Source organism: Elephas maximus, chromosome 13 (assembly GCF_024166365.1).
Source record: "Elephas maximus indicus isolate mEleMax1 chromosome 13, mEleMax1 primary haplotype, whole genome shotgun sequence".
NCBI classification, from domain to species: Eukaryota; Metazoa; Chordata; class Mammalia; order Proboscidea; family Elephantidae; genus Elephas; species Elephas maximus.
Window position 1 is genome coordinate 73,981,769 of NC_064831.1, and position 26,785 is coordinate 74,008,553.

A 26,785-nucleotide genomic window follows, 5' to 3' on the forward strand; every position below is an offset into this window, starting at 1 on the left:
CACTGAGAAAGGACAAGCAAGCTGTCCTGTGCTGCTTGAACCAGGGTGAGACTGCGGGTGTGCTGCCCCCTTGAGAAAGAAGCAAGGAGGGAGCTGAACCAGGAGATGCCCTATCCTGGGGCGCTGAAATGGGCCACCATTTTTTTTTTTTTTGTATGTACTATATTCCTTCCCCCTCCTCCCTTTTTTTTAAAATTGTGCTTTAAGTGAAAGTCTGCAGTTTAAGTTAGTTTCCCACACAAAAATTTACACACACATTGTTATGGGACCCTAGCTGCTCTATCATGTGACAGCACCCTCCTCCTTTCCACCCTGGGTTTCCCATGTCCCTTTTGCCTTGTCATCTCGCCTCAGGGCAGGAGCTGCCATGAAATGGGCCATCTTGAGTACTGACGGCTGATGGCTGGGGGATGCTAGGGCCTCCTTCTCTCCTGTCCCTGCATCCATGACCCTCTCTGCTTATGACTTCAGCAACTCCAGAAAGCTCCGCATGAGGACTAACCGGTACATAGAGATTGGTTAACTATTACTATCACTCTGAGCCCCCTTGTGGACTTCAACTCCAGCATCCATTCTTACCTTCTACCATTAATTCTTCTGAAATACTAGCCTAAACCATTGACTTTCTCTCCTTCCACTGCCCCAAAGAGAACCTCCTCCACTCCTCCTTAGTCATTACACCCAGGCTGGTCTCACTAGCCTGCCAGCAAGGTGGCAGCCCCAACTTCCCAACTACCAGAAGTAGCCTCTAGCACGTGAGTGCTTAATAAATATAATAATGATGGAATAACCCATATAAAACAGCAACGCTCGATAAATGCATGTCCTCCCCACCCCACTCCCTTGTTTCTTTTTTTCTGGGTAACCTCTAAGTCTCCAGGAACATCTTAAAAGAGATCAGATACTACCATTCTCTTCACAATTCTTCAAGTTTTCTTCTGTCTGCAAAAAAAAAAAAAAAAAGGCCCTTCACAAACTGGCCCGGGCTCCTCTCCTTCCGTTTGAGCACGCGGTATCTTCAGTCCTGGTCAGACTGAGCCACTCTGCTCAGCCGCCCTCTCCGCCTTTGCTTGGTCTCCCCACCTGGAATGCCATCGCCGCCTCTGCCCTTGCCTGGGGCTTCCGGTCCGCTCCTGCCCCAGGTTCTCCAGGACGCCCTTCCAGTCGACAGCCCAACCAACACTTGTCTCTCTCGCCCCCTAATTTTCTGGAGGGCTTCCCCTCGGCAGGCCCGTGCCCCCCACCCTATTCCTCGTTCGCTCTCCTTGGAGCTTCTTTTCGCAGTCTGGTGCGAGATCTGCCCAGGAATGTCAGGAGCGATTTCCCCCTAGGAAACTGCGGTCCAAAGAGGACCCTGGTTTCTTTCGGAACTTTCCGGTATCTCGGGACCCGCATTCCCCTTTCAGCGCACAAAGCAGCCAATCTAATGTGTGTGCGTCTGCTGGAGCCCGGGGACGAAGGTTCGGACAGGGACGCCCAAGGCTGGCGCTAGCCCTGGCGGGCTCCCTGGAAAAGGAGCAGCGTGGGCGCAAGACTTTACTGACAAAAAACGTCTCTGCCGTGTCGCAGACGCTTGTAAACCACGCCTAATTTCATAAAGGGGGAAACTGAGGCCCAGAGGAAGTATGTAACTTGATCAGGGTCACGCGGTGAGTGGCACGCTCAGGCTTGGGCCTCCCAGGGCGGACGGGGGGTGGCTGTGGCCAACAGCGGTTGCGAACCTCGTACGCAAGCCGCCCTAGCGCCCTCGTCCAGCCCCGGGTGGGCGGCCGAGCCCTCGGGCCAGCCCGCTGGAAGGGGCGGGGGCGGGAGCCCGGGCGGAGCCGACACAGGTGCTTCGCATCCGGCTAGGGGGCGGCTACGCGGGGCTTTATAAGCCGCCCGGGGTGCGGAGCTGCGTGCGTCTCGCTGCAAAAATAGTGCCCACGTGTCTGCGTGCCCCTCGCCGCGCCTGCTCGCCGGCCGGCCGGCCCGCCCGTCCCGCAGGGCCACGCCGGCCCCATGGCGTTCCCGCTGGTAAGAGCTGCCTGCCGCCCGCCTGGGCGGGGCTGGGCGGGGCCGCGGTGCCGGCCGCGGCAGCTAACGGTCCGCGCGCAGCCTCGGCCGGCGCCACCGTACCCCCTCCGCCCCCAGTGCGCGCGAGCCCCGGGCGGGGCGTGGGTCACGTGCCCGCGGGCGTGGGGCCTCGTGGAGGGGGGTGTGTGGTGAGGGGGGCAGGGAGCCTCCTCGTGACTCAGGTCCTTTGGGCTTAAAGGCGCCGCGGTCCTCCGGGGTCGGCCAGTGGGGCTTCCAAGCTGTACGGTGGACTCCCTGTGGCCTCGGGTGTCTGTCCAGACAGGAGCTGATCGGACGGAAGGAGCCCCGGGCCCGGAACACTTCTTTCTCTTGCGGCCGTCGCACGTGAGACCCGAAGCTGCGGGCGCCTGCAGCTTAGGCGCCTAGCGGCGCCCCCTGTGAGTCTCGAGTCTCCTTCGCACCCACTGAGGCGGGGCGGGGCTGCTGGCGGCGAAGACTCTCGCGCTGGGCCTACGGTCACAAGGACCGCGCCACGACGGCCGCGGGCGCGGCTCCTTTAAGGCGGAGTGATCAGGCCCCTCGTGCCGTCCGCGCGCTGGCTTCCCCGGGCTGGGGGAGGTCACGTGGCTTCACACGTTCGATTGGCGGAGGAGCCGGAGTTCTGGGACTGGGGCGGCCAGGTAGGGGTCGCGCCCTGGTGCGTGGTCCGGCGTGTGTGGCTCAGCCTCGCAGCAGGGAGACGGTGCAGCTGGCGACCGCGGAGTCGACCCTTTGAGGTGGGTTCTGGGGCTGTGGGTTAGGAAACATGCAGGCCGCAGAGGTGGCCCTTGCGGGGAGCGGCCCTAGGCCGCGCTAGCTTTTGCTTCTCTAGCTCCTCAAGGCCCGGCTGGACGGATGCACGTGGCCTTGGTTTTGTCGCCTGGTCATTCACTCCTCAGTCCAGACCAAGGCCAGGTGCCAGGACAGGATTATCCAATAAGCGAGGTAAGCCCGGGCTTGTTTGTGCGTACTTAATTCGTAGCGAACAATTTCACATTTTTGATGTGGCGGAATCCTTGTGAAATCGTTCACTGCAGATGCTCTGGTAAGCTCGGTTAGCGCCGTGTGTACCGGGCCTGTGGGATAATCCGCCCCTGCCAGGTGCCCGAAGTCGCTGGAGGAGTGGTGGGGCCACCTCGGCTCACCTGGTCAGCCAGCTGGGTAGGAAGGCCCGCGCCCGCCCCCCGTGAGGGGTGAATGGGGTCTAACACCGAGGGGTTACTCGCTTCGGTCGTCTCGCTCGGCGACGTTGCTCGGGTTTTTCCCGTCTGGTGGGTGTCCTCTACGGTCAGATCGGCGATGACGGTCGTGCCTTATTCCCAGAGGGCCCAGGGAAGACCAGAGTCCTGGGAGGTGGCCGAGAGGGGCGCCCAGTCGGGTAGCCTGTCGGCCAGCAGGCCCCAGTGGACGCCCAGGCTCTGGGATACAGCCTGGCGCGTGCAGGGTTTGTCCGTAGTGGTGCTTGCTCCTTGCAGCCTTTGCACGTTGTTCTCGAACAGGATTCCTTTTGTGAAAAAAGCTTGAGGCTCAGAAGATACCAAAATAGCTCTTAGAAGTCGGGGTTGCCTGCTGCCAGACCTTCTCCGGAATGAGGCCGGGCCCTCCTCCCCCGACCCGGCAGGCTCAGTCTCTGATTAACGTTGCATTTCTCCGGCAACTGCTTCCTTTGGTCTCCCTGGCTACGGCTCTGCCTCCTCACTCCTCTTCTGGCACCTGAGTAAACTGCTGGTCTGCGTCATTTGCTGGGGCTGTAGGGCAAGCTAGTCGGAGTTGGTTCTCTGGAAGGCCCGGGCGCACTGTCTGTCTCTTGTCTACTCCTCAGGTGGCATTGGTAACATGTGCCAGCTGGAAGGGTTTCTGTCGAGGGTAGTTCGCACCCTTAGGCTCAGGTTCTCTTTGAGCCTGGGGACACGTGCTGGGTTAAGAAATTAAAAAAAAAAAAAAAATCCATACAGCCGAAACAAAACCTCGGAAACCTCAATTTGGTGGTTGTTTCCTGGTTTGTTTTTTATTGAAGGTGGAAAACGAGTGGAACTTGCGCTTCTGGAGCTCAGCGGGGCTCTGGGCTGGCAAGAACCATTAAGGACACTAGCGTCCAGGGCCCACCACTTATGTTCTTTTCCTTGAGCTGTTCTGAGCTGAACTGTAGTACCAGAGCACATTGCTATGGAGTTTGTTTTTTAAAATGATTTAATTTAGACTGGAGTGGCCTGGCAGTAAATGCTGTTTGTATATATGGGATTGGGAAGTTGACTACCCTACGTGTAAGTCAACCTTCGTGATACAATAATACTTGCTCTCTTTTTCTCCCCACCCCCACCCGCAAAAGGTTCTCTTATAAGCATTTTCTTGGCCAAGGCTACCATGTGTGGAAGGGAGGTTGTGCTAGCTTATATAGCAAACAAAAGGTTAGAAAGCTAGTGCATGTGCTGAACATTCATGGAAACATGGGGCACTGGGATTGGGCCCTTGATGTAGAAGTAGTTCTGTGGTGTTTTCTTTTGCTGTGATACTGGTGTCCATGAGGCAGGAAATAGAGGAAAATGATAAAAGTAGTGCGTCTTCAGGTTCAACACCCAACTTGCTAACAAGTAAACTAATGATGATAATTGTTTTAATAAGCATTTTCCCTGGCCACCAAGTTATTAATTTTGTTTTTAATGCTTAAAATGGTCGCAAACCCGAATCCAAGCAGGGACCCAAGGTAAGAGAAATAAGAGCCCGTTGAGGTACAGCACATACACCTCTCTAAAGGGAGCAGCCATGCATGGTTGTTGCCATGCAGAAAATGCAGACCCAGAGTTGGTGGATGTTGGACTTTTTTCCTAGTTAAGCTGGCCATCTTTATTTTGATTAATTTCCTGATATTTTACCCTGACTTTTAAGTGTAGCAATTAAAATTTTTAAATACTGTATGAACCAAATGTAGCATGTTTCTGAAGATTAGATTCAACCTGTAGGTCAGTTTGAGATCTCTATCTTAAAACATCCCTGTTAGGTTTCCCCCCTATTTTGCAGATGAGGAAAGAGGCTCAGAAATCAAGTCACAAGGAAAATGTATGGGACCAGGTCCTTCTGGTGTTGTAGCCCAATCTATGCCATTGTGTTTGTTCTGGAAAGTCAGAGGGGTCAAGGGGTTATTGGTTGTATACATTATATAGAAAACTTAGTGATCTGTGGGCTGGCCGGCCTCATTTGTAGGCAAAATGAACCTTAACTGCATTGGAGGCAATCTCGGTTGATGTGGAAGTCAGTGTGGGTCTGTCTTCTGAGTATTAGTGCAGCAGTGTTGATGTCAGGAGGAATGTGCTGTGTCTATCATTCCATGATGTGTGTCAGAGCAGTTAGCAGATCCTGAGAGAACCAGAGGCTTGGAGAAAGCAGGCTCCTCCCACTGTGGGGGTGACCCTGCCAACCATCTGCACAAAAGACTTTGCTTTTTCCAGACCCACCAAACGAAACTTATTACCATCAAGTCAATTCTGACTCTTAGCGACCCTATAGGACAGAATAGAATTGCCCCATAGAGTTTCTAAGGCTGTAAATCTTTTAGGAGGCAGACTGCCACATCTTTCTCCCTTGGAATGGCTGGTGGGTTTGAACTGCCCATAGACTTTTCGCTTAGCAGCTGAGTGCATAACCACTGCACTACCAGGGCTTCTTTTTTCAGGACAGTTAAAATTTCAGTGATCTTCTTCTGAAACAAGGCAAATTTGAAATTATGTAATTGTTTTAAGATCTGTAATAGTAGAGTGGAGTTTACTAAGATCTCACTTTTTCTCTCTTAGCTAAAATTCTTGTAATATTCCCTCATAGCTTTTCAGGAAGAATTAGTAAGGGTTTTAGCAGTATGTGGCAAAATTTGGCATCGGCTCCCAGGGAAAAACATCCCTGCCCCAGGAATGAAGGGTTGGAGTTTCATTTTGGGTAAAGTTTAGAATCTCAGAAATGTATACAGCCACTCTGGCAGGTACAAACGATTTGTACATTTTTTTCTACCTTATTCTCAAGGGTCTAAAGTAGTGAAAGCATATGCGGAGCCTGGGGGACGGGATTTTTCTGTGAGAATGCAAACCCAAATACAAGCTGCATGGCTTCGTTACCTGTAGTTTGGGAAATTTTTGGAAAGATGGAAACTTTAAAATGTTGTGTGACCTCAGCTGCTTTTATTGAAACCTTTACTGGCCAGACAGTTACCTATGAATTCAATGTGGATTTTTTTGAGCTGGGGTGACGAGGTGACTAAAGTATCTGTCTGCTGGTATTTTAGCATTTACATGCTAGGTATTATTTGTGCAAGCTTTCTCATTCATGGGTTTCAGGCCCCTTTTCTAAATGACCATTCCCTAAAATTGTCGCATGTTTGTTTAAAGGGCGAGTTAATTAGTAGGCTTGTAGCTCTAACTTAAAGCTTGGCAGGAATGCACACCAAACCTGGATATTAATGTTTAGGGTCTTGTCTTCAGAAGCTGGTGGTGGAGACAGTAAAAGAATAATGGGATCAAATCGGAAATTGTTTTCTCTGCTGTGGAAGAGCCATGTTAATCCCATCCTGTTCTGCAAATCTGCTTTTCCTAGGTAGTGTCTAAACTGTACTGACTCTGGGGAGAACTTGCCAGAAAGCCACTGTGGGGAAGGGGTAGGAAGAGGGTTAAGACCTAGAGAATGGGGTGGAGGAGGTTACATTAAGGATTTTGCTTCAATCTGTAGTTTGAATTAAAACTAGGCAGCCCTGGTTGCACCCTTTCAGTGTTTATCAAGCCTTGTGGATACTCCACCTCCTTTGCCCCAACATTGCAGCTGTAGAATGCCCTCTGTTTTTTTTCTTGCTATTCTTTTTGGTTAACCTGGTTTATGAGAGCTGGTAATCTTGTGTAAGAGCACAGGTTCCAAATGCTGGAAGTTTTTAATGTTTGAGATAACCCACTGCCGTTGAGTCGATTCCAACTCATAGCGACCCTATAGGGCAGAGAAGAACTGCCCCATAGAGTTTCCAGGGAGCGCCTGGTGCATTTGAACTGCCTACCTTTTGGTTAGCAGCCATACACTTAACCACTGTGCCACCAGGATTTCCAAAAAGGCATAACCCACTGCCGTCAAGTTGATTCTGACTCATAGCAACCCTATAGGACAGAGTAGAACTGCCCCATAGTTTCCAAGGACTGCCTGGTGAATTCAAACTACAGACCTCTTGATTAGCTATCGTAGCACTTTATGGCCCGTGTTTGAGATAGGACCCCCGGAAAGGGACGTTTCACATTTAGAGTAAACTGAAAAGATTGAACTAAAAAGCACATGACGTATGTCATATTTCATATTTTTCGTGGGAGAATTATTTGACTTTCTGTAAAGAAGCCGGTATCCAAATTTCAGAATGTTAAAGTCACATTGTAGGTGTAATTTCTGGTAAATTTTGTTATTGGGATTTAAAAACACTCCTGTTAGGGATTATTTTGCCTCATTAGTATATAATGTGAGTGTTGTTGAATAGAATAGGCATGGGGGAAAAAAATCTCTGGATAAATGGGGATGAGCTTTGCTTTCAGGAAAGAACACTTAGGCCCATGACCTTTGAATTCTACTTTAGTATCCCTGTCTGGTTGTAGCAGCTGTTTTAGATTCTAGTGACATAACACTTTTTGTTTTGGTTAAGGCATTTTGTGATGAGTAAGGAGTGGCACCGTGGTTAAAGTGCTCAGTGCTGTCAGCAGTTCAAAGCCATCAGGGAGAAAGATGTGACAGTTTGCTTCCGTAAAGACTTAACAGGCTTGGAAACCCTATGGGGCAGTCTGCTCTGTCCTGTAGGGTCACTGTGAGTCAGAATTGACTGGATGGCAGTGGATTTGGTTTGGGTTTTGTGATGAGTTCCTTCAAGGTAGTTGGAGAAATTCCGAAATCGCAGATCTGAAGATTGATTTGTGCACTAAAAAGGGGTCACAGTTGCATGTAATTTTTGGTTCCGGTAGCAGCTTCACTAATAGTTTTACTCTTTTCTTTCTTCTTGGCCAGCATGCTCATAGATGCACCATCCTGACTTGAACACCAGTCCTTGTAGTCTCCTTTAATAATGGTGTGGGAGTAGATCTTTTATGTTGGAGGAGAACAGTTACCTTGAAGGGCAGGTGGTTTTATGTGTGTGTATGTGTGTGTCTTTTGACAGAACGTTTAATCTCTTACCACTTAACACCTGTGCTCTCTGCGTTCTGGCTTTGTGCTCCTGGGTTCTGGGTTTGGCACACCATCTGTCCCCTGAGTGTGCTTTTTCTTCTGAGACTTTTTCTTTAAAGCTGTAATCTTGGAATTGTTTTAAAGGTGTTAGAAACCTGTCTCCCAGGTATAACTTGGAGCTGACGCCAAGCCCAGATTACAGTGTCTGACTTCTTTGTTTCACAGACAAGGAGAATTAAGTTTAGAATGAAAAGCGATTGCTTTAAGTTTATACAGTGGGTGGGTGATAGAGTCGTAACTGGAGCCTATCTCTCTTCACTTCTAGACTATTGTTATTTCTAGAATTCTTACACCTCTATGTTGGTCTCTGATTTTCTCATTTAACATTTTCACTTGATTTGTAAGACTCTGACATCCTACTTTTTCTTTTCTTTTGTCTGATCTTTTCTTGTTCTAGCACTTGCACGTCTTCCTTTGCCCCCTGAATAAAGGTTCAGTCAGCGGGATCATTTCTTCTCTTGTACAGAGGGCTCAGGTCTTTATATAGGATCAGTTCTCTCTCTGTGTGACCAAGTTTTAGGTTGTGCTCTTTAGCCCTGATTGCTCTCCATGTTCGTAGTGCTGATTGGCCTACAGAGTGAATATATCTGAGACATATTAAACCCAGCAGGTGTAAAAACAGAACCAGTTTCTTCCTTTTCCTTTTCTCCTGGGGCTAGGGTAATTCAATCCCCTCCACCCAATTAGTCTGATTTGTTTTCCAGCTAAGCCGTCATGTCCTCTTGGGGGCAAGAACTGTGTTTGAGTGTTTGTTTTGAACACTAGAAACCCCAGTACAGAAGGATGCTAGGTAGGTAACACACTTGTTGCTTTCTTTTAGAAACCACTTCCCAGTCTCCCTAGCTATAAAGCATTGCTGTGATCCTAACTCTGTGTCTCCTTTAGCCCCTGTATCCTTTCACTCTTCTCCATTGCCATCGTTACCACTAATTCTGGTCTCTCCTGGGTGAATATTTTCGATCTGCTTTTTCCACTTTCCTCCTGAGTTGTTTCTGCCTATTCACACCTGCCACTCTGTGTGGAACTTAGCCACACTTTGGCTCATTGCCCCCAAACATATCCCTTTGACGCTTGGTCCTTAGGTCTTAATTGGATGGTATCTCCCAGGCTGGATGGTGAGCTGTGGATGAGAGGACCTTTTCATGGATCCTTCCTACCCACCTCCCATGTGGCAGTGACTGTTGCTTAATTAAATACGGAGGTTTTATGATGGAACTCAAACTTCCCTTGGATTTTTGGACTCCATGGGGCTGAATTTAGTTCTTCTGCTCAGGAGCTGGTGGGTGCCAGCTCCACTATCCCGCTTTTTTTACTGCCCATATTGCCCTGCCTGAGTTGGAAAGGTCTGTATATGCTAAAGCTGCTGAGTGTTTCAGATGAAGCACTGAGAAAAGTATTTCCTTGCCCTTGCAAGAGACTCCCTTACACCTTCACGGTGATCTCAGCAGTTACCCGACCTGATGTCCATCTCCGTTCCTGATCGTGTTTCTCAGGCTCCCTTGTTGCAGAAGGAACAGGGAGGGGGTTTGGAGTCTGGGATCCTGGTTTGAGCCCTAGTGGAGTCCCTGGGTGGTGCAGATGGCTAATGTGCTCAGCTGCTAATCAAAAGATTGCAGGTTCAGCCCACCCAGAAGCACCTTGGAAGAAAGGCCTGGTAATCTACTTCTGAAAAATCAGCCTTTGAAAACGCTGTGGAGCACAGCTCTACTCTGACACACATGGGGTTGCCATGAGGTGGAAGCAGCTTAATGGCAACTGATTTTTGGCTCCATTGACTGAGTGAATTTGAGCAACAGTTTCAGCTTCTCTAAACATGTGTTTTTCTTTGTAATATGAGAAAGATATGGTCTCATAAATTCTCATGAGGAACAAAAGAGACCGATGGCTCTGAACAGTAGCTCGTCATTACAGCCTTAGACTTGCCCTCCCCAATTGGACTTAGCTTCCATTACTATCCTTTTTTTTCCCCTCTAGTTGTTGAAGAAGGAATGTCCTCCCTATTCTAAGAGCAGATTTGTGCTTTGAAATTCATCTTTTCATGTACCGGTAGGCTCTCTTGGTCAGCTATCCCTGTCACACCTTTCACTTCTGCCCGTAAACATGATGAGCACTTTCTCATGCTTAGACCTTTTCTTAGCCCTACACTCGCCTTTGGTAGCCAGTCTCTGTGTCTTTCCTCATCAAGTTTCTGTACAGAGTAACCCCCCGTCTCTACTGCCTCACCTTTATTTATCTCTTTAATCCTTGAGGTTTGGCATCAGATACCCCTCTTCCTTCCCACACATACTTCTGAAACTTTTTTACCAAATTCACTGCGACCTATCAAATCCTATGGGCATTTCTTGAGCCTTTGAAAATGTTTTCATTCCTGCCGGGATGTTCCTGTAAGGTCTTTGAGAAGTGCAGATCTGATCCACTATTCTCTAGGGCAGTGGCTCACTTAACATTTTGGTCTCAGGACCTCTTTTCATTCTTAAAATTATTAAAGACCGCAAGAGCTTTTGTGTACATGGATCATAACTGTCAATATTTGCCAATTAGAAATTAAAACTGGAAATGTTTTTAACATTTATTAATCATTTAAAAATAATAAGCCCATTACATGTTAACACAAGGAGCATATTTTTTATGGAAAGTAATTATATTTTTTAAAAAACAGTGAGAAGATTGGCATTCTTTTACATTTTTGCAAGTCTCTTTAATGTCTGGCTTAATAGAAGACAGCTGAATTTTCCTGTCTTCTTCTGTATTTAATCTGTTGCCATGTGATGTTTGATTGAAGTATATAAAGAAAATCCAGGCTCGTACAGGTTTGTATTTGGAAAAGGGAGGAATGTTTCAGTAGTCTCTTCAGATGATCTTAACTAGTCCTCTTTGATACTACACCAAAACTCAACAAGTGGTAACTTCTTAAAGGTTAGTTGCAATATGGAATCTGAAACCAGATTGATGGACTCTTTATACTGTGCTGCATTGAAAAGCATCGGTTTATCTTGCACTTTGGATGGACCTTTTAACCCATTCCAGATTGTAGCATCATCATTAGTCATTTGACAAATGTTGGCTCACTGAGTTATGCAGTTATTGGAAATGTTCACACGTTAGTTAATAGCACCACCAATTTCATCAGAAAAGTCAAGTATTAGAGAAGCTGTTAAGCTTGTGTGGTTTCTGAAAATTCTCATTTTCGCTTCAAAGCTCAAATTTTCTCATTGGCAACAAATGCTGTCTTTTTTTTCTTGAAGTGACTGACTGACTTTGTTCATTTTAAAGAAAATGTCTGCCAAATACACAAAGTTGAATAACCATGGTTTGTCAGTTCTTTCAAGTAAAAATTGTGTTTCATGAAGAAAAGAGCCTAATTCTGCTTGCAATCAAATAACCACATAAATGCTTTTCCTTGAGATAACCGTTGTACTTCCATTTGCGGCAGAAGTGCTTTACACTTTTCACTTGTCACACAGTATTAAAGGCATGGACTTAAGGATCAAAATTTAATAAAATTATTCATTTTTACTGTTTCCTCAAGGATATTCATAAGTGAAACTGGCTTTTTGGGACTGTGTAGCACGAAGAATACAATGATGACTACTACAGCTTAATAACGTTAGCCTGATTCCTGCTAAGGCACCAGCAGTTTTACCTACACTGTTGCTTTTGCAACATCTATGCAACTGTCAACACAATGAAAAAAGCAAATAATGTCTTAGTGTTATGAAAGGAGTTCTGATTTTGTGAACCCCTGAAAAGGTCTTGGGCACCCCCAGGGGTCAACACGAGCTTACTTTGAGAACTCCCGCTATAGGGTAAGACCAAGTTCCTTAATGATAGAATATAAAACCTTTCATGTTGTAGCTGTAGCATCATGGATGAGTTTGATCCCTGCTAGTCTACACCTTGAACTTGTTTTAAATTGAGGAATAACGTAGATATTATAAAGGGCACTAATGGTAAGTATATAGCTTGATCAATTTTTACGTATTTATATGTACTTGAGTAACACAGATGAAGATACAGAACGCTTCCAGTGCACCACAAGATTTCTTCATGTCCCTTTTCTATACCTCTTCCCCCTGCCAGTGAGCCGCTAGTCTGACTTCTCTTGTTATCAGTTAGTTTTGCCTGTTGTTGAACTCCTTATAAATGGAGTGATGTAGTATACACTCTTTTGAGTCTGGCTTTTTTTCACTTAGTATCTGTGAGATTTATACATTTTGCTGCAATAAATTTTGTTGTTTAGTAGTACATTACAGGTATGGATATATCACACTTTATTTATCCATTCTCCTACTTATGAGTGTGCAGAAGAGAGTTAACATAGCAGACCTGACTTGAAAAGCCTACTTACAGGGTTGGCCCGTGACTGGTGTCTGGGAACTTGGATTTTGGGCATGTTTCCACCAAATAATATGGTTTATGCTGAACACCTGCATTCCTCTGGGAGTCTGAAATTTTGGCTCAGGCCAGGCAGAGGCTGCTTATGTGACCAGCCCCCAATAAAAAAGACCCTGGGGCTGAATCTCCAGCAGGATTCCCTGCTTGGCAGTATGTCACACATGCTGTCAAAATTCGTTGCTGGGGGAATTTAGTGCATTCTGACTCCACCGGCAGAGGGCCCTTGGAAGCTTTCACCTGGTTTCCCTCAGACTTCGCGCCATGTGCCTTTTCCCTTTGCTGATTTTTCTCTGTGTCCTTCCTTTAGCTCTAGCCTTAGGAGCAAGTACAGCTATATGTTGAGTCCTGTGGGTCCTCCTAGTTAGTCATCAAACCTGGGAGGTAGTCTTGGGGACGCCTGACACAATGCATTTTTTTTTTTTTGTATTTTGGCTATTACGAATAAAACTGCTGTTAATATTCTTGTACATGCCTTATTATAGTCTTGTAAGTGTTAAACGGCTGTAAACCAAAGGGTTGGCAGTTTGAATCCTCCAGGCGCTCCTTGGAAACCCTGTGGGGAGGTTCTACTCTGTCCTATAGGGTAACTATGAGTCGGAATCGACTCGATGGCACTGGGCTTGGAGTTGTTACCTACCGTTGAGTTGGCCCCCAACCCATGGCAATCCTGTGCACAATGAGATCTGACCATGTGATAAGGGCTTCTAACCAGTTCTTTTGGTTCAAACCGCTGCTGAGAATGTGCATTTTTTAATAGATTTTATTGTGCTTTAAGTGAAAGTTTACAAATCAAGTCAGTCTCTCACACAAAAACTTATTTACACCTTGCTACATACTCCCAGTTACTCTCCCCCGATGAGACAGCCCGCTCTTTCCCTCCACTCTCTCCTTTCATGTCCATTTCGCCAGCTTCTAACCCCCTCCACCCTCTCATCTCCACTCCAGGCAGGAGATGCCAACATAGTCTCAAGTGTCCACCTGATCCAGGAAGCTCACTCCTCACCAGCATCCCTCTCCAACCCATTGTCCAATCCAATCCATGTCTGAAGAGTTGGCTTCGGGAGTGGTTCCTGTCCTGGGCCAGAAGAAGGTCTGGGGGCCATGACCACCAGGGTCCTTCCAGTCTCAATCAGACCATTAAGTCTGGTCTTTTTATGAGAATTTGGGGTGTGCATCCTACTGCTCTCCTGCTCCCTCAGGGGTTCTCTGCTGTGTTCCCTGTCAGGGCAGTCATCGGTTGTAGCTGGGTACCATCCAGTTCTTCCGGCCTCAGGATGATGTAGTCTCTGGTTCATGTGGCCCTTTCTGCCTCTTGGGCTCGTAATTGCCTTGTGTCCTTGGTGTTCTTCATTCTCCCTTGATCCAGGTGGGTGGAGACCAGTTGATGCATCTTAGATGGCTGCTTGCTAGCATTTAAGACCCCAGATGCCACTCTTCAAAGTGGGATGTGGAATGTTTTCTTAATAGATTTTATTATGCCAATTGACTTAGATGTCCCCTGAAATCATGGTCCCCAAACCCCTGCCCCTGCTACACTGGCCTTGGAAGCATTCAGTTTATTCAGGAAACTTCTTTGCTTTTGGCTTAATCCAGTTGTGCTGACCTCCCCTGTATTGTGTGTTGTCTTTCCCCTCACCTAAAGTAGTTCTTATTTACCATCTAATTAGCGAATACCTCTTTCTCTCCGTCCCTGCCTCCTCTCATAACTACAAAAGAATGTTTTCTTCTCAGTTTAAACTATTTTTCAAGTTCATATAATAGTGGTCTTATACAATATTTGTCCTTTTGCAACTGACTAATTTCACTCAGCATAATGCCTTCCAGGTTCCTCCATGTTACGAAATGTTGCGTAGATTCCTTACTGTTCTTTATCGATGCGTAGTATTCCATTGTGTGAATATACCATAATTTATTTATCCATTCATCCGTTGATGGGCACCTTGGTTGCTTCCATGTTTTTGCTATTGTAAACAGTGATGCAGTAAACATGGGTGTGCATGTATCTGTTCATGTAAAGGCTCTTGTTTCTTTAGGATATATTCTGAGGAGTGGGAGTGTAAAAAAAAAAAAATTTTTTTTATGGTAGTTTTATTTCTAGCTTTTAAGGAAGCTCCAAATTGATTTCCAAAGTGGTTGTACCATTTGACATTCCCACCAGCAGTGTATAAGTGTTCCAGTCTCTCCACAGCCTCTCCAACATTCATTATTTTGTGTTTTTTGGATTAATGCCAGCCTTGTTGGAGTGAGATGAAATCTCATTGTAGTTTTGATCTGCATTTCTCTAATGGCTAATGATCGTGAACATTTTCTCATGTATCTGTTAGCTACCGGAAAGTCTTCTTTAGTGAAGTGTCTCTTCGTATCTTTTGCCCATTTTTTAATAGGGTTATTTGCCTTTTTGTAGTTGAGTTTAGAGATCAGGCGCTGATTGGAAATGTCATAGCTAAAACCTTTTCCCAGTCTGTAGATAGTCTTTTTACTTTCTTGGTGAAGTCTTTGGATGAGCATAGGTGTTAGATTTTTAGGAGTTCCCAGTTATTTAGGTTTTCTTCTGCATTCTTAATAATGTTTTGTATACTGTTTATGCCATGTATTAGGGCTCCTAACATCCCTATTTTTTCTTCCATGATCTTTATTGTTTGATTTTATATTTAGGTCTTTGATCCATTTTGAGCTTGTTTTTGTGCTCGGAGTGAGGTATGGGTCTTGTTTCATTTTTTTGTAGATGGATATCCAGTTATGCCAGCACCATTTGTTAAAAAGACTGTCTTTTCCCCATTTAACTGTTTTGGGGCCTTTGTCAAATATCAGCCTCTCATACGTGGGTGGATTTATGTCTGGATTCTCAATTCTGTTCCATTGGTCTATGTATCTGTTGTTGTACCAGTACCAGGCTGTTTTGACTACTGTGGCAGTATAATAGGTTCTAAAATCAGGTAAAGTAAGGCCTCCCACTTTGTTCTTCTTTTTCAGTAATGCCTTATTTACCTGGGGCCTCTTTCCTTCCATATGAAGTTGGTGATTTGTTTCTCCATCTCATTAAAGAATGTCATTGGGATTTGGATCGGAATTGCATCAAATATATAGATCACTTTTGGTAGAATAGACATTTTTATAATGTTAAGTCTTCCTATCCATGAGCAGGGTATGTTTTTCCACTTACGTAAGTCTCTTTTGGTTTTTTGCAGAAGTGTACTGTAGTTTTCTTTGTATAAGTCTTTTATATCTCTGGTAAGATTTATTCCTAAGTATTTTATTTTTTGGGGGGCTACTGTAAATGGCATTAATTTGGTGATTCGATGCTCTTTTTGTTGATGTAGAGGAATCCAACTGATTTTTGTATGTTTATCTTGTATCCCGATACTCTGCTGAACTCTTTTATTAGTTTCAGTAGTTTTCTGGAGGATTCCTTAGGGTTTTCTGTGTATAAGATAATGTCATCTGCAAATAGAGATGCTTTTACTTCTTCCTTGCCAATCTGGATGCCCTTTATTTCTTTATCTAGCCTAATTGCTCTGGCAAGGACTTTCAGCACAATGTTGAATAAGAGTGGTGATAAAGGCCATCCTTGTCTGGTTGCCGATCTCAGTGGGAATGCTTTCAGGCTTTCTCCATTTAGGGTGATGTTGGCTGTTGGCTTTGTATAGATGCCCTTATTATGTTGAGAAATTTTCCTTCTATTCCTATTTTGCTGAGAGTTTTTATCATGAGTGAGTGTTGAACTTTGTCAAATGCCTTTTCTGCATCAATTGATAAAATCATGTGATCCTTCTCTTTTATTTATGTGGTAGATTACATTGTTTTTCTAATATTGAACCATCCCTGCATACCTGGTATGAATCCCACTTGGTCATGGTGAATTATTCTTTTGATACGTTGTCGAATTCTATTGGCTAGAGTTTTGTTGAGGATTTTTGCATCTACGTTCATGAGGGATATAGGTCTACAATTTTGTTTTCTTGTGGTGTCTTTACCTGGTTTTGGTATCAGGGATGTGGTGGCTTCATAGAAAGAGTTTGGTAGTATCCTGTCCTTTTCTATGCTCTGAAATACCTTCAGTCGTAGTGATGTGAACTCTTCTCTGAAGTTTGTTAGAACTCTGTGGTGAAGCCGTCCGGACCAGGGCTTTTTTTTCTTGGCAGGTTTTTGATTACCTTTTCAATCTTTTCTTTTGTTATGGGTTTACCCAGTTTTCCTACCTCTGTGTTAGTTTAGGTAGGTAGTGTGTTTCTTAGGAATTCTTCAGTTTTTTCTGGGTTTTCAAATTTGTTAGAGTATAATTTTTCATAGTAATCTGATATTCTTTTAATTTCAGTTGGATCTGTTGTATTATCGCCCATCTCGTTTCTTATTCAGGTTATTTGCTTCCTCTCCTGTTTTTCTTTTGTCGGTTTGGCCAGTGGTTTATCAATTTTGTTGATTTTTTTCAAAAAACCAGCTTTTGGTCTTGTTAATTCTTTGAATTGTTTCTCTGTTTTCTATTTCATTTAGTTCAGCTCTAATTTTTTGGTTTCTTTTGTTGCTGTCTATTCGTTCAAGTTGTAGGGATAATGCTTTGATTTTGGCCCTTTCTTTTTTTTGGATGTGTGCATTTATTGATATAAATTGGTCTCTGAGCACCGCTTTTGCTGTGTCCCAAAGGTTCTGATAGAAAGTATTTTCATTCTCATTGGATTCTCTGTATTTCTTTATTCCATCCTTAATGTCTTCTATGATCCAGTCTTTTTTGAGCAGGGTATTGTTCAGTTTCCGAGTGTGTGATTTCTTTTCCCTGCTTTTCCTGTTATTGATTTCCACTTTTATGGCCTTATGGCCAGAGAAGATGATATGTAATATTTCAGTGTTTCGGATTCTTGCTAAGGCTTGCTTTATGACCTAATATGTGGTCTATTTTAGAGGATGTTCCATGTGCACTAGAAAAGAAAGTATGGTTGGTTGCTGTTGGGTGGAGTGTTCTGTATATATCTATGAGGTCAAGTTGGTTGATTGTGGCATTTAGATCTTCGGTGTTTCTTTACTGAGCTTCTTTCTCGATGTCCTGTCCTTCACCAAAAGTGGTGTGTTGAAGTCTCCTACTATTATCGTGGAGCTATCTATCTCACTTTTCAGCGCTGATAGTTTGTTTTATGTATCTTGCAGCCCTGTCATTGGGTGCATAAATATTTAATATGGTTGTATCTTCTTGGTGTATTGTCCCTTTAATCATTTTATAGTGTCCTTTCTTATCCTCTCTGATGGATTTAACTTTAAAGTCTATTTTGTCAGAAATTAATATTGCCACTCCTACTCTTTTTTGGTTATTGTTTGCTTGATATATTTTTTTTCCATCATTTGAGTTTTAGGTTGTGTGTGTCTCTAAGTCTAAGGTGTGTCTCTTGTAGGCAGCATATAGACGGATCTTGTTTTTTAATCCTTTCTGCCACACTCTGTCTCTCTGTTGGTGCATTTAGTCCATTTACATTCAGGGTAATTATGGATAGGTATGAAGTTAGTGCTGTCATTTTGATGTCTTTTTTTGTGTGTTGTTGACAGTTTCTTTTTCCCACTTGATTTTATGTGCTGAGTAGATTATCCTTATATATTGTCCTTTCCTCATATTTGTTGTTGTTGGTTTTGTTTCTGTTGAGTCTCTATTTTTTTCTTGTATTTTATTTTGATGAGTAGGATAGTTTGTCTCCTTTGTGGTTACCTTATTATTTACCCCTATTTTTCTAAATTTAAAACTAACTTTTATTTCTTTGTATCGCCGTATCTTCCTCTCCGTATGGAAAGTATATGATTACATTTCTTAGTTCTTCTTTATTCTAACGATGTCTTATGTAATAACATCGCTGTTACCCTGTTTTGAGGTTTTTTTTAAAAATAATCTTGCCTTGTTTTTTTGGATTTCCCTGTCTAGGTTGACTTATGGTTGCTCTGCCCACTGTTCTAGTCTTGGGTTGATACCTAATATTACTGATTTTCTAACCAGAGAACTCCCTTGAGTATTTCTTGTAGTTTTGGTTTGGTTTTTACAAATTCCCTAACCTTGTGTTTATCTGGAAATGTCTTAATTTTACCTTCATATTTAAGAGACAGTTTTGCTGGATATATGATTCTCGGCAGGCATTTTTTTTTCCTTCAGTTTTTTAAATATGTCATCTCATTGCGTTCTTGCCTGCATGGTTTCTGCCGTGTAGTCCGAGCTTATTCTAATTGGCTGTTCTTTGTAGGTGACTTTTCATTTATCCCTCACTGCTTTTATAATTGTCTCTTTGTCTTTGGTTTTGGCAAGTTTGATTATAATATGTTTTGGTGACTTTCTTTTCAGATCTACCTTATGTGGAGTTCGATGAGCATCTTGCATAGATACCTTCTCATCTTTCGTGATATCAGGGAGGTTTTCTGCCAACAAATCTTCAACAATTTTCTCTGTATTTTCTGTTATCCCTCCCAGTTCTGGTACTCCAGTCACTCGTAGGTTACTTCTCTTGATAGAGTCCCACATGATGCTTAAGGTTACTTCATTAAAAAAAATTTTTTTTTTACTTTTTTTTCAAATATATTAGTCCCAAGTGATTTTTGAGTTCCGAAATTCTAGCTTCTACTTGCTCAATTCTGCACCTCTGACTTTCTATTGAGGTGTCTTCTTCTGTAATTTTATTGTTAATCTTCTGAATTTCTGATTGCTGTCTGTGGATTTTTCCAGCTTATTAAACTTTTCATCGTATTCCTGAATAATCTTTCTGATTTCTTTAGTTGCTTTGTCTGTGTGTTTCTTGGCTCGTTCTGTGTATTGTCTGTTTCCTTCCTGATGTCTTGAAGGGTTCTGTATATTAAGCTTTTGTATTCTGCATCTGGTAATTCCAGGAATGCACTTTCATCTAGAAGATCCTGGATTCTTTGTTTTGAGAGCTTATTAAGGTGATCATGGCCTGTTTCTTTATGTGACTTGATATTGACTGTTGTCTCCGATCCATCTAGAAGTTATTGTATTAGTTTATGCTTGCTTACTGTGTCGTAGCTGCTTGCTTTGTTTTGTTTTGGTATACCCCTGTGGGTTGCTTGAGTGAGCTAGCTTGATTATTTTCACCTTTGGAGCCCTGGTGTCCTGTTCCCAGCTGGCTAGAGCTGTTATCAGGTATATCAGTCTAGGAGTCCATTCAGTTTTCTTGTATGAATTCAGCTCAGGTTTCCAGGTAGCTGATCATCAAGTGTTTGGTACAGGCTCTGTCCTACAGTCTTAGAGGGACAGGGGTGATTGGCATATATACCTGTATCTGATTGCAGCAGGGGGTCATGCTCTGAACAAGACAGGGTGCTGAGAACTGACCCCCAAGTGTCTCTGAGGAAATTGTGTCCCTGTTCCCTACAGCGTGCAGGTGGGTGGGTTCTGCAGACAGACCATGGGCACCCAGAGTTTTTGGGTGTAAGGACTGGGAGGTACCAGTTATCTTTGGACCCCTGTCACCGGTGGCTTTGTGACCTGAGTGGAGCTACCAGTCCTTAGGTCCCTGTTGTGGGTAGGTGAGGACCTTGTTTAATAGGCAAAGCAGTGTCAAACATCGAACACCCACTTCTCCACTGCACAGCTGAAATGGTTGGAGTCTGCCAACAAGGGCCTATTCTCCCAAAATAGGCCCACACAGGTCCACGCAGAAGCAAAAGGTGCTCAAGGTGCGCAGATGGTTTATGCCTTGACAGGAGCTGCTTCTGTCTTAAGCTCCCCTGGTTAGTGGAGCTAGCAAATTATCTTTTCCCCCAAATGCAAATTTTTTCCTTCCCCAAGGCCGGGATGATGGCTCTAGGTGCTCACCAGGGTCTGTCTCAGGCCCAGGGAATTCAGCTGCTGAAGCTGGTTGTGGCGGGGGGGGGGGGGGGGCATGGTAAAACATACGCAAGTACTTACCTTTTGCTGAGAGCGCCGTTCTCCTCAGGTTCCGGAGGTGTGAGTGGGCTGTGTGACTGGCTGCTTCTCTGTGAGGAGACTGCGGCCGAATGCTAGTAGCAGCCCACTGCTGCCACCGTTCCGGGAGGAGTGGTGCCCGAGGGCTCCTCGTGATTCGGGTCCGGTAACTCCTTTCTGCTTCTGAACGGTCTCTTCCTCCCCCTGCCCCTCAGTTCGTTTTCTGAGCTTGCCTTTGAAGCTCAGGGCTCCCAGCTTGTCACAAATACATACGTTTCACTTTTTTTTCGTGTCTTTGTTGTAAAGAGTCCTCTCCAGAAGTGTCTGTCTATTCCGACATCTTGGCTCTGCCTCTAAATTTGCATTTCTAACAAGCGCTCTGCTGAGAATTTGCATTTCTAACAAGTTCCCTGGAAGTTATATGTAAGAATCACTTTGGGATCTTGTTAAAATGTAGATTCTGATTCAGTATACCTAGGGTGAAAGTGCAAATTCTCAGTAGGGGTTCAGACTGGAATGAACTGGTTCAAAGCCCTAGTTGTGACTCATGTGGTTTTCATTGGCTGGTTTTTCCATAGATGACCAGGCCTTTCTTCCTAGTCTGTGTTAGTCTGGAAGCTCCACTGAAACCTGTTCAGCATAATAGCAACATGTAAGCTTCCACTGACAGATTGGTGGTGGCTGCGTTGAGGTGCTTTGACCAGGATTTGAACCCTAGTCTCCTGTGTGGAAGGCAAAATTCTACCACTAAATGACCATCACCCCCTTTTATAGTCATATGCACTCATTTCTCTTGGATATGGGATCGTGAGTGTGATTGTTGGGTCATAGGGTCATACTCCTTGTGCTTAAAATTATAACGGTATTGTACTTAAAGTTGCTTTAAACAGTTTAGACCTCCTGGCCTGTGTACATATTCTTTTTGCCCACAGTGCTCTCCCCATCCTTCACTATACCTGTTTGGCAAAAACCTTTCAATCTTTTACCTACTTGTTTATATATATTTATAGTTGGACTTACAATATAGCATATAATTTATTTATTTATGTTCTTGTATTCCCTGTTAGACTGTTAACTCTTTGAGACCAGAGAGACTGTTTTATTTGTTTTCAGTTCCTAGAATGCCTCCTGGCATATGATGAGAATTCAGTCAATAAATAATTGTAATCATTGGGTCCCCAAATACCAGATTATATTCTTTATGGGTTCTTTGCTTTTTGTTCATGCAGAGTTGCCTGTAATCCAAATTTAAAACTCCAAATCCTGAAATAACTTTGAGTGGCTCAGAGCCACAAATGAGAAGTAGAAGAATTGGTGAGTGAAGACACTGACCTTGGCTAAAAGCTCAAGAAAGGAATCACTGCCATTTATGGAGATTGTGATTGAGTGGTAAAAAATATCTGTGGAAGGAGTGTGATATGGTTCTGCCTTCCATGTGGTAGCTGTATTGATGAGTACCTGCAAATGTAGCAGATGTTATGTTGGGTGCTGCTGAGATACAGGCCTTCCAGATCTTATAGTTCCTATTGATTTGCAGACCTAACTGTGCATATAGCTAATAACACTGTGACAAGTAAAAACAGTATGCCAAGAGCTAAAATTACAGTGACCATGTGTTCTGGATATTCTCATTAATGTTCTCATAAATCTGTCTTAGAATTTATAGTAGAACTGGTACTCCAAAGCCTGTGCTCTTTCTGATGTGTGGAGCAGTGATTCCCAATTTTGGGGACTAGTCTTCCCTGTGGAAAAATAAGAGTGCTTTTATCCCCCCAGACTTCTTCTCCTTACCCCATATGTATCGCAGTTGGGGATCACTGCACGTAGGAAACCACTGTTGCATGGTAGTAGGGTCAAAATTGCGACATTATTTGTGTTGATAGAAATCCCTCATTAGCCACTCTTACTGACAACAAGTAGGTAGATAGGACTAGTTTTCTGTTGAGGCCAGTTTTAGGTATGACTGTATCATCAGCCTTAACCTTTAAAAGAATTGTTTATCTTTTCTGGCATTACCAAATAATTTTTCCTTTTTACCCAATTCTCAGTAGTATTAAAACTTGAGCTCTCCAATAGCCTCTGATCTGTCTGAAAGCCTGCTTTCCGTTCTATACTGAAAGACCAAGTAAAAGTAAAAAGAAGCTGTAGATGATCTCACTTTATGGCAAAATACGTCAAAAATAACAGTAGTAGAATAACCGAGGGAAAAGTTATTTTGAATAACCAAGAAAAACCCATTTTTCCTCATGGTAAAATATTGGTGTGAATTTGGATTGAATTGTGTTTCCCAAAATTATGTGTTGAAATCCTAACCCCTGTATCTGTAAATGGAGCCCTGGTGGCATCGTGGTTAAGAGCTCGACTGCTAACCAAAAATGTTGGCAGTTTAAGTCCACCAACCCCTCTTTGGAAACCCTATGGGGCAGTTCTCCTCTGTCCTATAGGGTAGTTGTGAGTCAAAATCAAATTGACAGCAACGAGTTTGGTTTTGGTACCTGTATATATGACCCTGTTTGGAAGTAGGTTTTTCTTTTGCTTTGTTAACGAGGTCATAACAATTTTAATAGGGTGAATACTAAACCCAATCACTCTTGATTTAATAAAAAGTAGAATAAACACAGACACACGAGGGGAAGACAGATGCTATTTGAGGATCGTCTACAAGCCAGGGAACGTCTGGGTCTACCAACAATGAAGGAATCAGCACTGCCAAGACCCTGATTTGGACTTTAAGACTCCAGAACTGTGAGAAAATAAATTTCTGTTCTTTAAAGCCTCCCACTGTGGTATTTCTGTTACGGTAGCACCAGGTAACTAAGACACAATTTGGTACCGAAGAATGGGGTGCTGTTCCAACAAATACCTAAAATGTAGAAAGGGCTTTGGGATTAGGTAGTGGGTAGAGGCTGGAGGAATTCTGATGTGCTTTGATAGTAAGAGACTAGATTGCCTTAAAGAGACTGTTGGTAGAGTTTTGGACATTAAGGGTGATTCTGATAAAAGCTCAGAGAGAATTGAGAGAAAGCTATTGCCATAAACGGAATGTTCCAAGAAATGTGGATGTTAAATGTGCTTCTGGTGAGACTGAAAAGGAAGTAATGACCATGAGATTGGACACTGGAGGAAAGGTGATCTTGCTATAAAATGGTATGGAACTTGTCTGAATTACGTGAGTGTTTTGTGAAAGGTAGAACTTATAAGTGATGAACTTCGGTATTTAGCTGATCAGATTTCTAAGCAAGATCTTAAAGGGTTGGTATGGTTTTATAGTAAAATGCAGAGGAAAGGGATTTAGAGGTAACTGTGCAGGAAGAGGAAACCCTGGTGGCGTAGTGGTTAAGTGCTTTGGCTGCTAACCAGAGGGTCGGCAGTTCAGATCCGCCAGGTGCTCCTCGGAAACTCAATGGGGCAGTTCTACTCTGTCCTATAGGGTCGCTATGAGTTGGAATCGACTCGATGGCACTCGATTGGGTACTGGGTGCAGGAAGAAACCAGAACTTCAAGATGTGGAAAATTTTGTTGTAAAAACTGATAGTGCCCTGGGAAGGACACCAAAGGTGTGGCTACACAATCTGTTTGCTGAAGAGATAGGCCTGTGACTGATGGATCTAATAAAGAACGTCAGCAGAAATCCTGTCAGCTTAGACTGAAGAGATAGAGACAGGGCACATTGAAAGAAAGCTTTCTGCCTCTTGGAATTCTAAAGGCAGGAAATGGACCAGTGGAGCTACTTGGTTGCCAGCATCTGTTGTCCCCCAAGACAAGGAAGGAATGATCCCAGGAGTAATTCATGGAGATTAGAAAGACTGTTGGAAGGAGCATGGGAGCAGGGTTGCCTCTTCCTCAGTTTCCCGGGGTGAAACCCAAAGTTGAGGGGGTGGCCTCCATGCTGGTAGACCAGGAGAACAGAGCTGCTGAGGGGGTTGGAGTTGCTGTCCCAGGGGGCTTGGAAGATGGGGCCAACACCCAGGGCCAAGGTGCCTCTGCCCAGAATTCAGAGGGTGGGGCCGTTGCCCACCCTTACCTGGAGAACATATGATTATTTTCAAGCCTTGAGAACTAATAAGGTTTTTCCTGGTATGTTTTGGACTTGTTTGGTACCCTTGACCCCTTCTTTACCTCCAATTTTTCCCGTTTGGAATGGAAATATCTACTTTGTGCTTGTTCCACCGTTGTACTTTGGAAGCAGATAACTTGTATTCTAGGTTTCACAGGTCCACAGATGGAGAGGAATTTTGCCACTGGATGGAACACACCCAGAGTCTCATCTATACTTGATTTAGATGAGTCAGAAGATGAGATTTTGGACTTGGTGTTAATGTTGAAATGAGTTAAGACTTTTGGAGATGATGCGATAGGGTGAACGTGTTTCGCACATGGAAAGGACATCAGTTTTTGAGGACCAGAGGATAGAATGTTATGGATTGAATTGTGTTCCCCCCAAAATACGTGCGAAATCCTCACCCTGTACCTATACGTGTGACCCTGTTTGGAAATAGGGGTTTTTCTTTTGCTGTGTAAATGAGGTCATATCAATCAGAGTAGGGTGGATCCTAAAGTTTATCACTTCGGAGTTACAAAAAGAACAGAATAGACACACACATGCGCGGGGAAGACAGATGCCATGTGAGGTTCATCTACAGGCCAAGGAGTGCCTGGGACTACTGACGAGGAATCCATACGTCGAGGCCCTGATGTGGACTTCTAGCCTCCAGAACTGTGAGAAAATAAGTTTCTGTTCTTTAAAGCCACCTACTTGTGTATTTTGTTACGGCTGTATTAGGTAAGACACAGACCTAAATATCAATCGAAGTTAAGGTAGAATGTACGGAGTAAATGGATCTGTGGTTAGAAGGTTGCCATTTTGAAAATGAGAAACTGAATTCGATTAACCGGAGAGTTTAAAAGGATCAGCATATTCTTCAGTAGGTTCAGATTTTGGGCAGTTATGTTCATATAATGTCTTCAGTGTTTAAGCTTTTTTAAGTCAAATGGCTAGGAGGAAGAGTTATGAGTCCCAGATACAGAAAGGCTTGGGGTCTTCAAAGGAATAGTTGCCCTTAAAATACCTCTTGTGGGGCATTGATGGCTCAGTTGTAGAATTTTCAGGTTTGATTCTCGGGCAGTGCACCTCATACACAGCCACCTCATGTCTGTTAATGGAGTCTTGCATGTTGCTATGACGCTGAACAGGTTTCAGTGGTGCTTTCAGACTAAGAATAGGAAGAAAGGCCTGGCGATCTACCTCTGATAATCAGCCAGTGAAAACCCTGTGATCACAACAGACCAGTCCTCAGCTGATCATGGGGATGGCGCAGGACCAGGCAGCGTTTTGTTCCATTGTGCTTGGGGTTGCCATAGGAGTTGGGGGTAAACTTGAAGGCAGCTAACAACAGCAACAGTGAGCAAATAGTCCCCTCTTTAAGGATCCCTGTGGTGACCTCTTACCCATTCTTGTGATAATGGTATCTAACATTTTTTTAGCACATAGTTATTATGTGCCAGGCACTGCGCTGATCACTTTACATGTATTAGTTCACAAAAAGGCCTGTGAGATAGCAGTATTGCTTTTATCCCCGTCGTGCACGTAGGGTAAATTACAGCTCTATTCTGCATTGTGATATCGCTGGCTTTTTTTCCCCCAGTTCTAAATTGGTTACTCAGGGGAAGCTATTGGTACTTACTGATATGATCGAGCAGTTTGGTGTATAAATTGAACACCTCATTGACTTTTATTCTAACTGCATGGCAGTTTCTTAAACTAGATCTCTGATTTGGTATACTTGAGAGAAAGGGAGGGAAGCATTCCAGGTATCACTTGTCTTGAGTTTGGAGGTTATGGTGTATCCTTCTAATGGAACAGGCAGTGGGGCAGGATGCCAAGTTACTCATCTCTGAATTAGATTTTTTTTCAGGCTGCTTGAGATGGTAAGATTCTTAGACCTCCTCTTCCTCCTGGGGAAGCAGGTATCTCCCAGAACACCTCCAGGTCTGTGTGTGTCCCCTGGACTACTGTAACACTACTCATTGGTCCTCTTGCCTCCCATCTTTTATGTAGTTTCTGGTGGTCTCCTTCTAAAGCTCACATACAGTTGCCATTTACTTGGCTTTAAACTTGGCCAGGATCTAGGAATCCAAATATGTACATATATAAAAAAACCAAATCCACTGCTGTCGAGTCGATTCCGACTCATAGTGACCCTATAGGACAGAGTAAAACTG

General features: G+C 44.0%; 2 protein-coding genes across 2 annotated transcripts in view; both read left to right on the forward strand.

The window, feature by feature from the left end:
• Nucleotides 1-445: 445 nt before the first annotated feature.
• LOC126087845 (POLG alternative reading frame-like) lies at nucleotides 446-2,442 on the forward strand. The gene is made up of 4 exons (XM_049905700.1): nucleotides 446-504; nucleotides 1,407-1,575; nucleotides 1,743-2,204; nucleotides 2,335-2,442. Exons 1-4 carry the CDS (start codon nucleotides 446-448, stop codon nucleotides 2,440-2,442), a joined length of 798 nt encoding a protein of 265 aa, XP_049761657.1.
• The window catches only part of CPEB1 (cytoplasmic polyadenylation element binding protein 1), a 108,003-nt gene continuing 83,593 nt past the window's right edge, over nucleotides 2,376-26,785 (forward strand). Inside the window, exon 1 of the mRNA XM_049906185.1 lies at nucleotides 2,376-2,453. The gene's annotated coding sequence lies outside the window, so the exon portion shown is untranslated. The remainder of the gene's footprint in view (nucleotides 2,454-26,785) is intronic.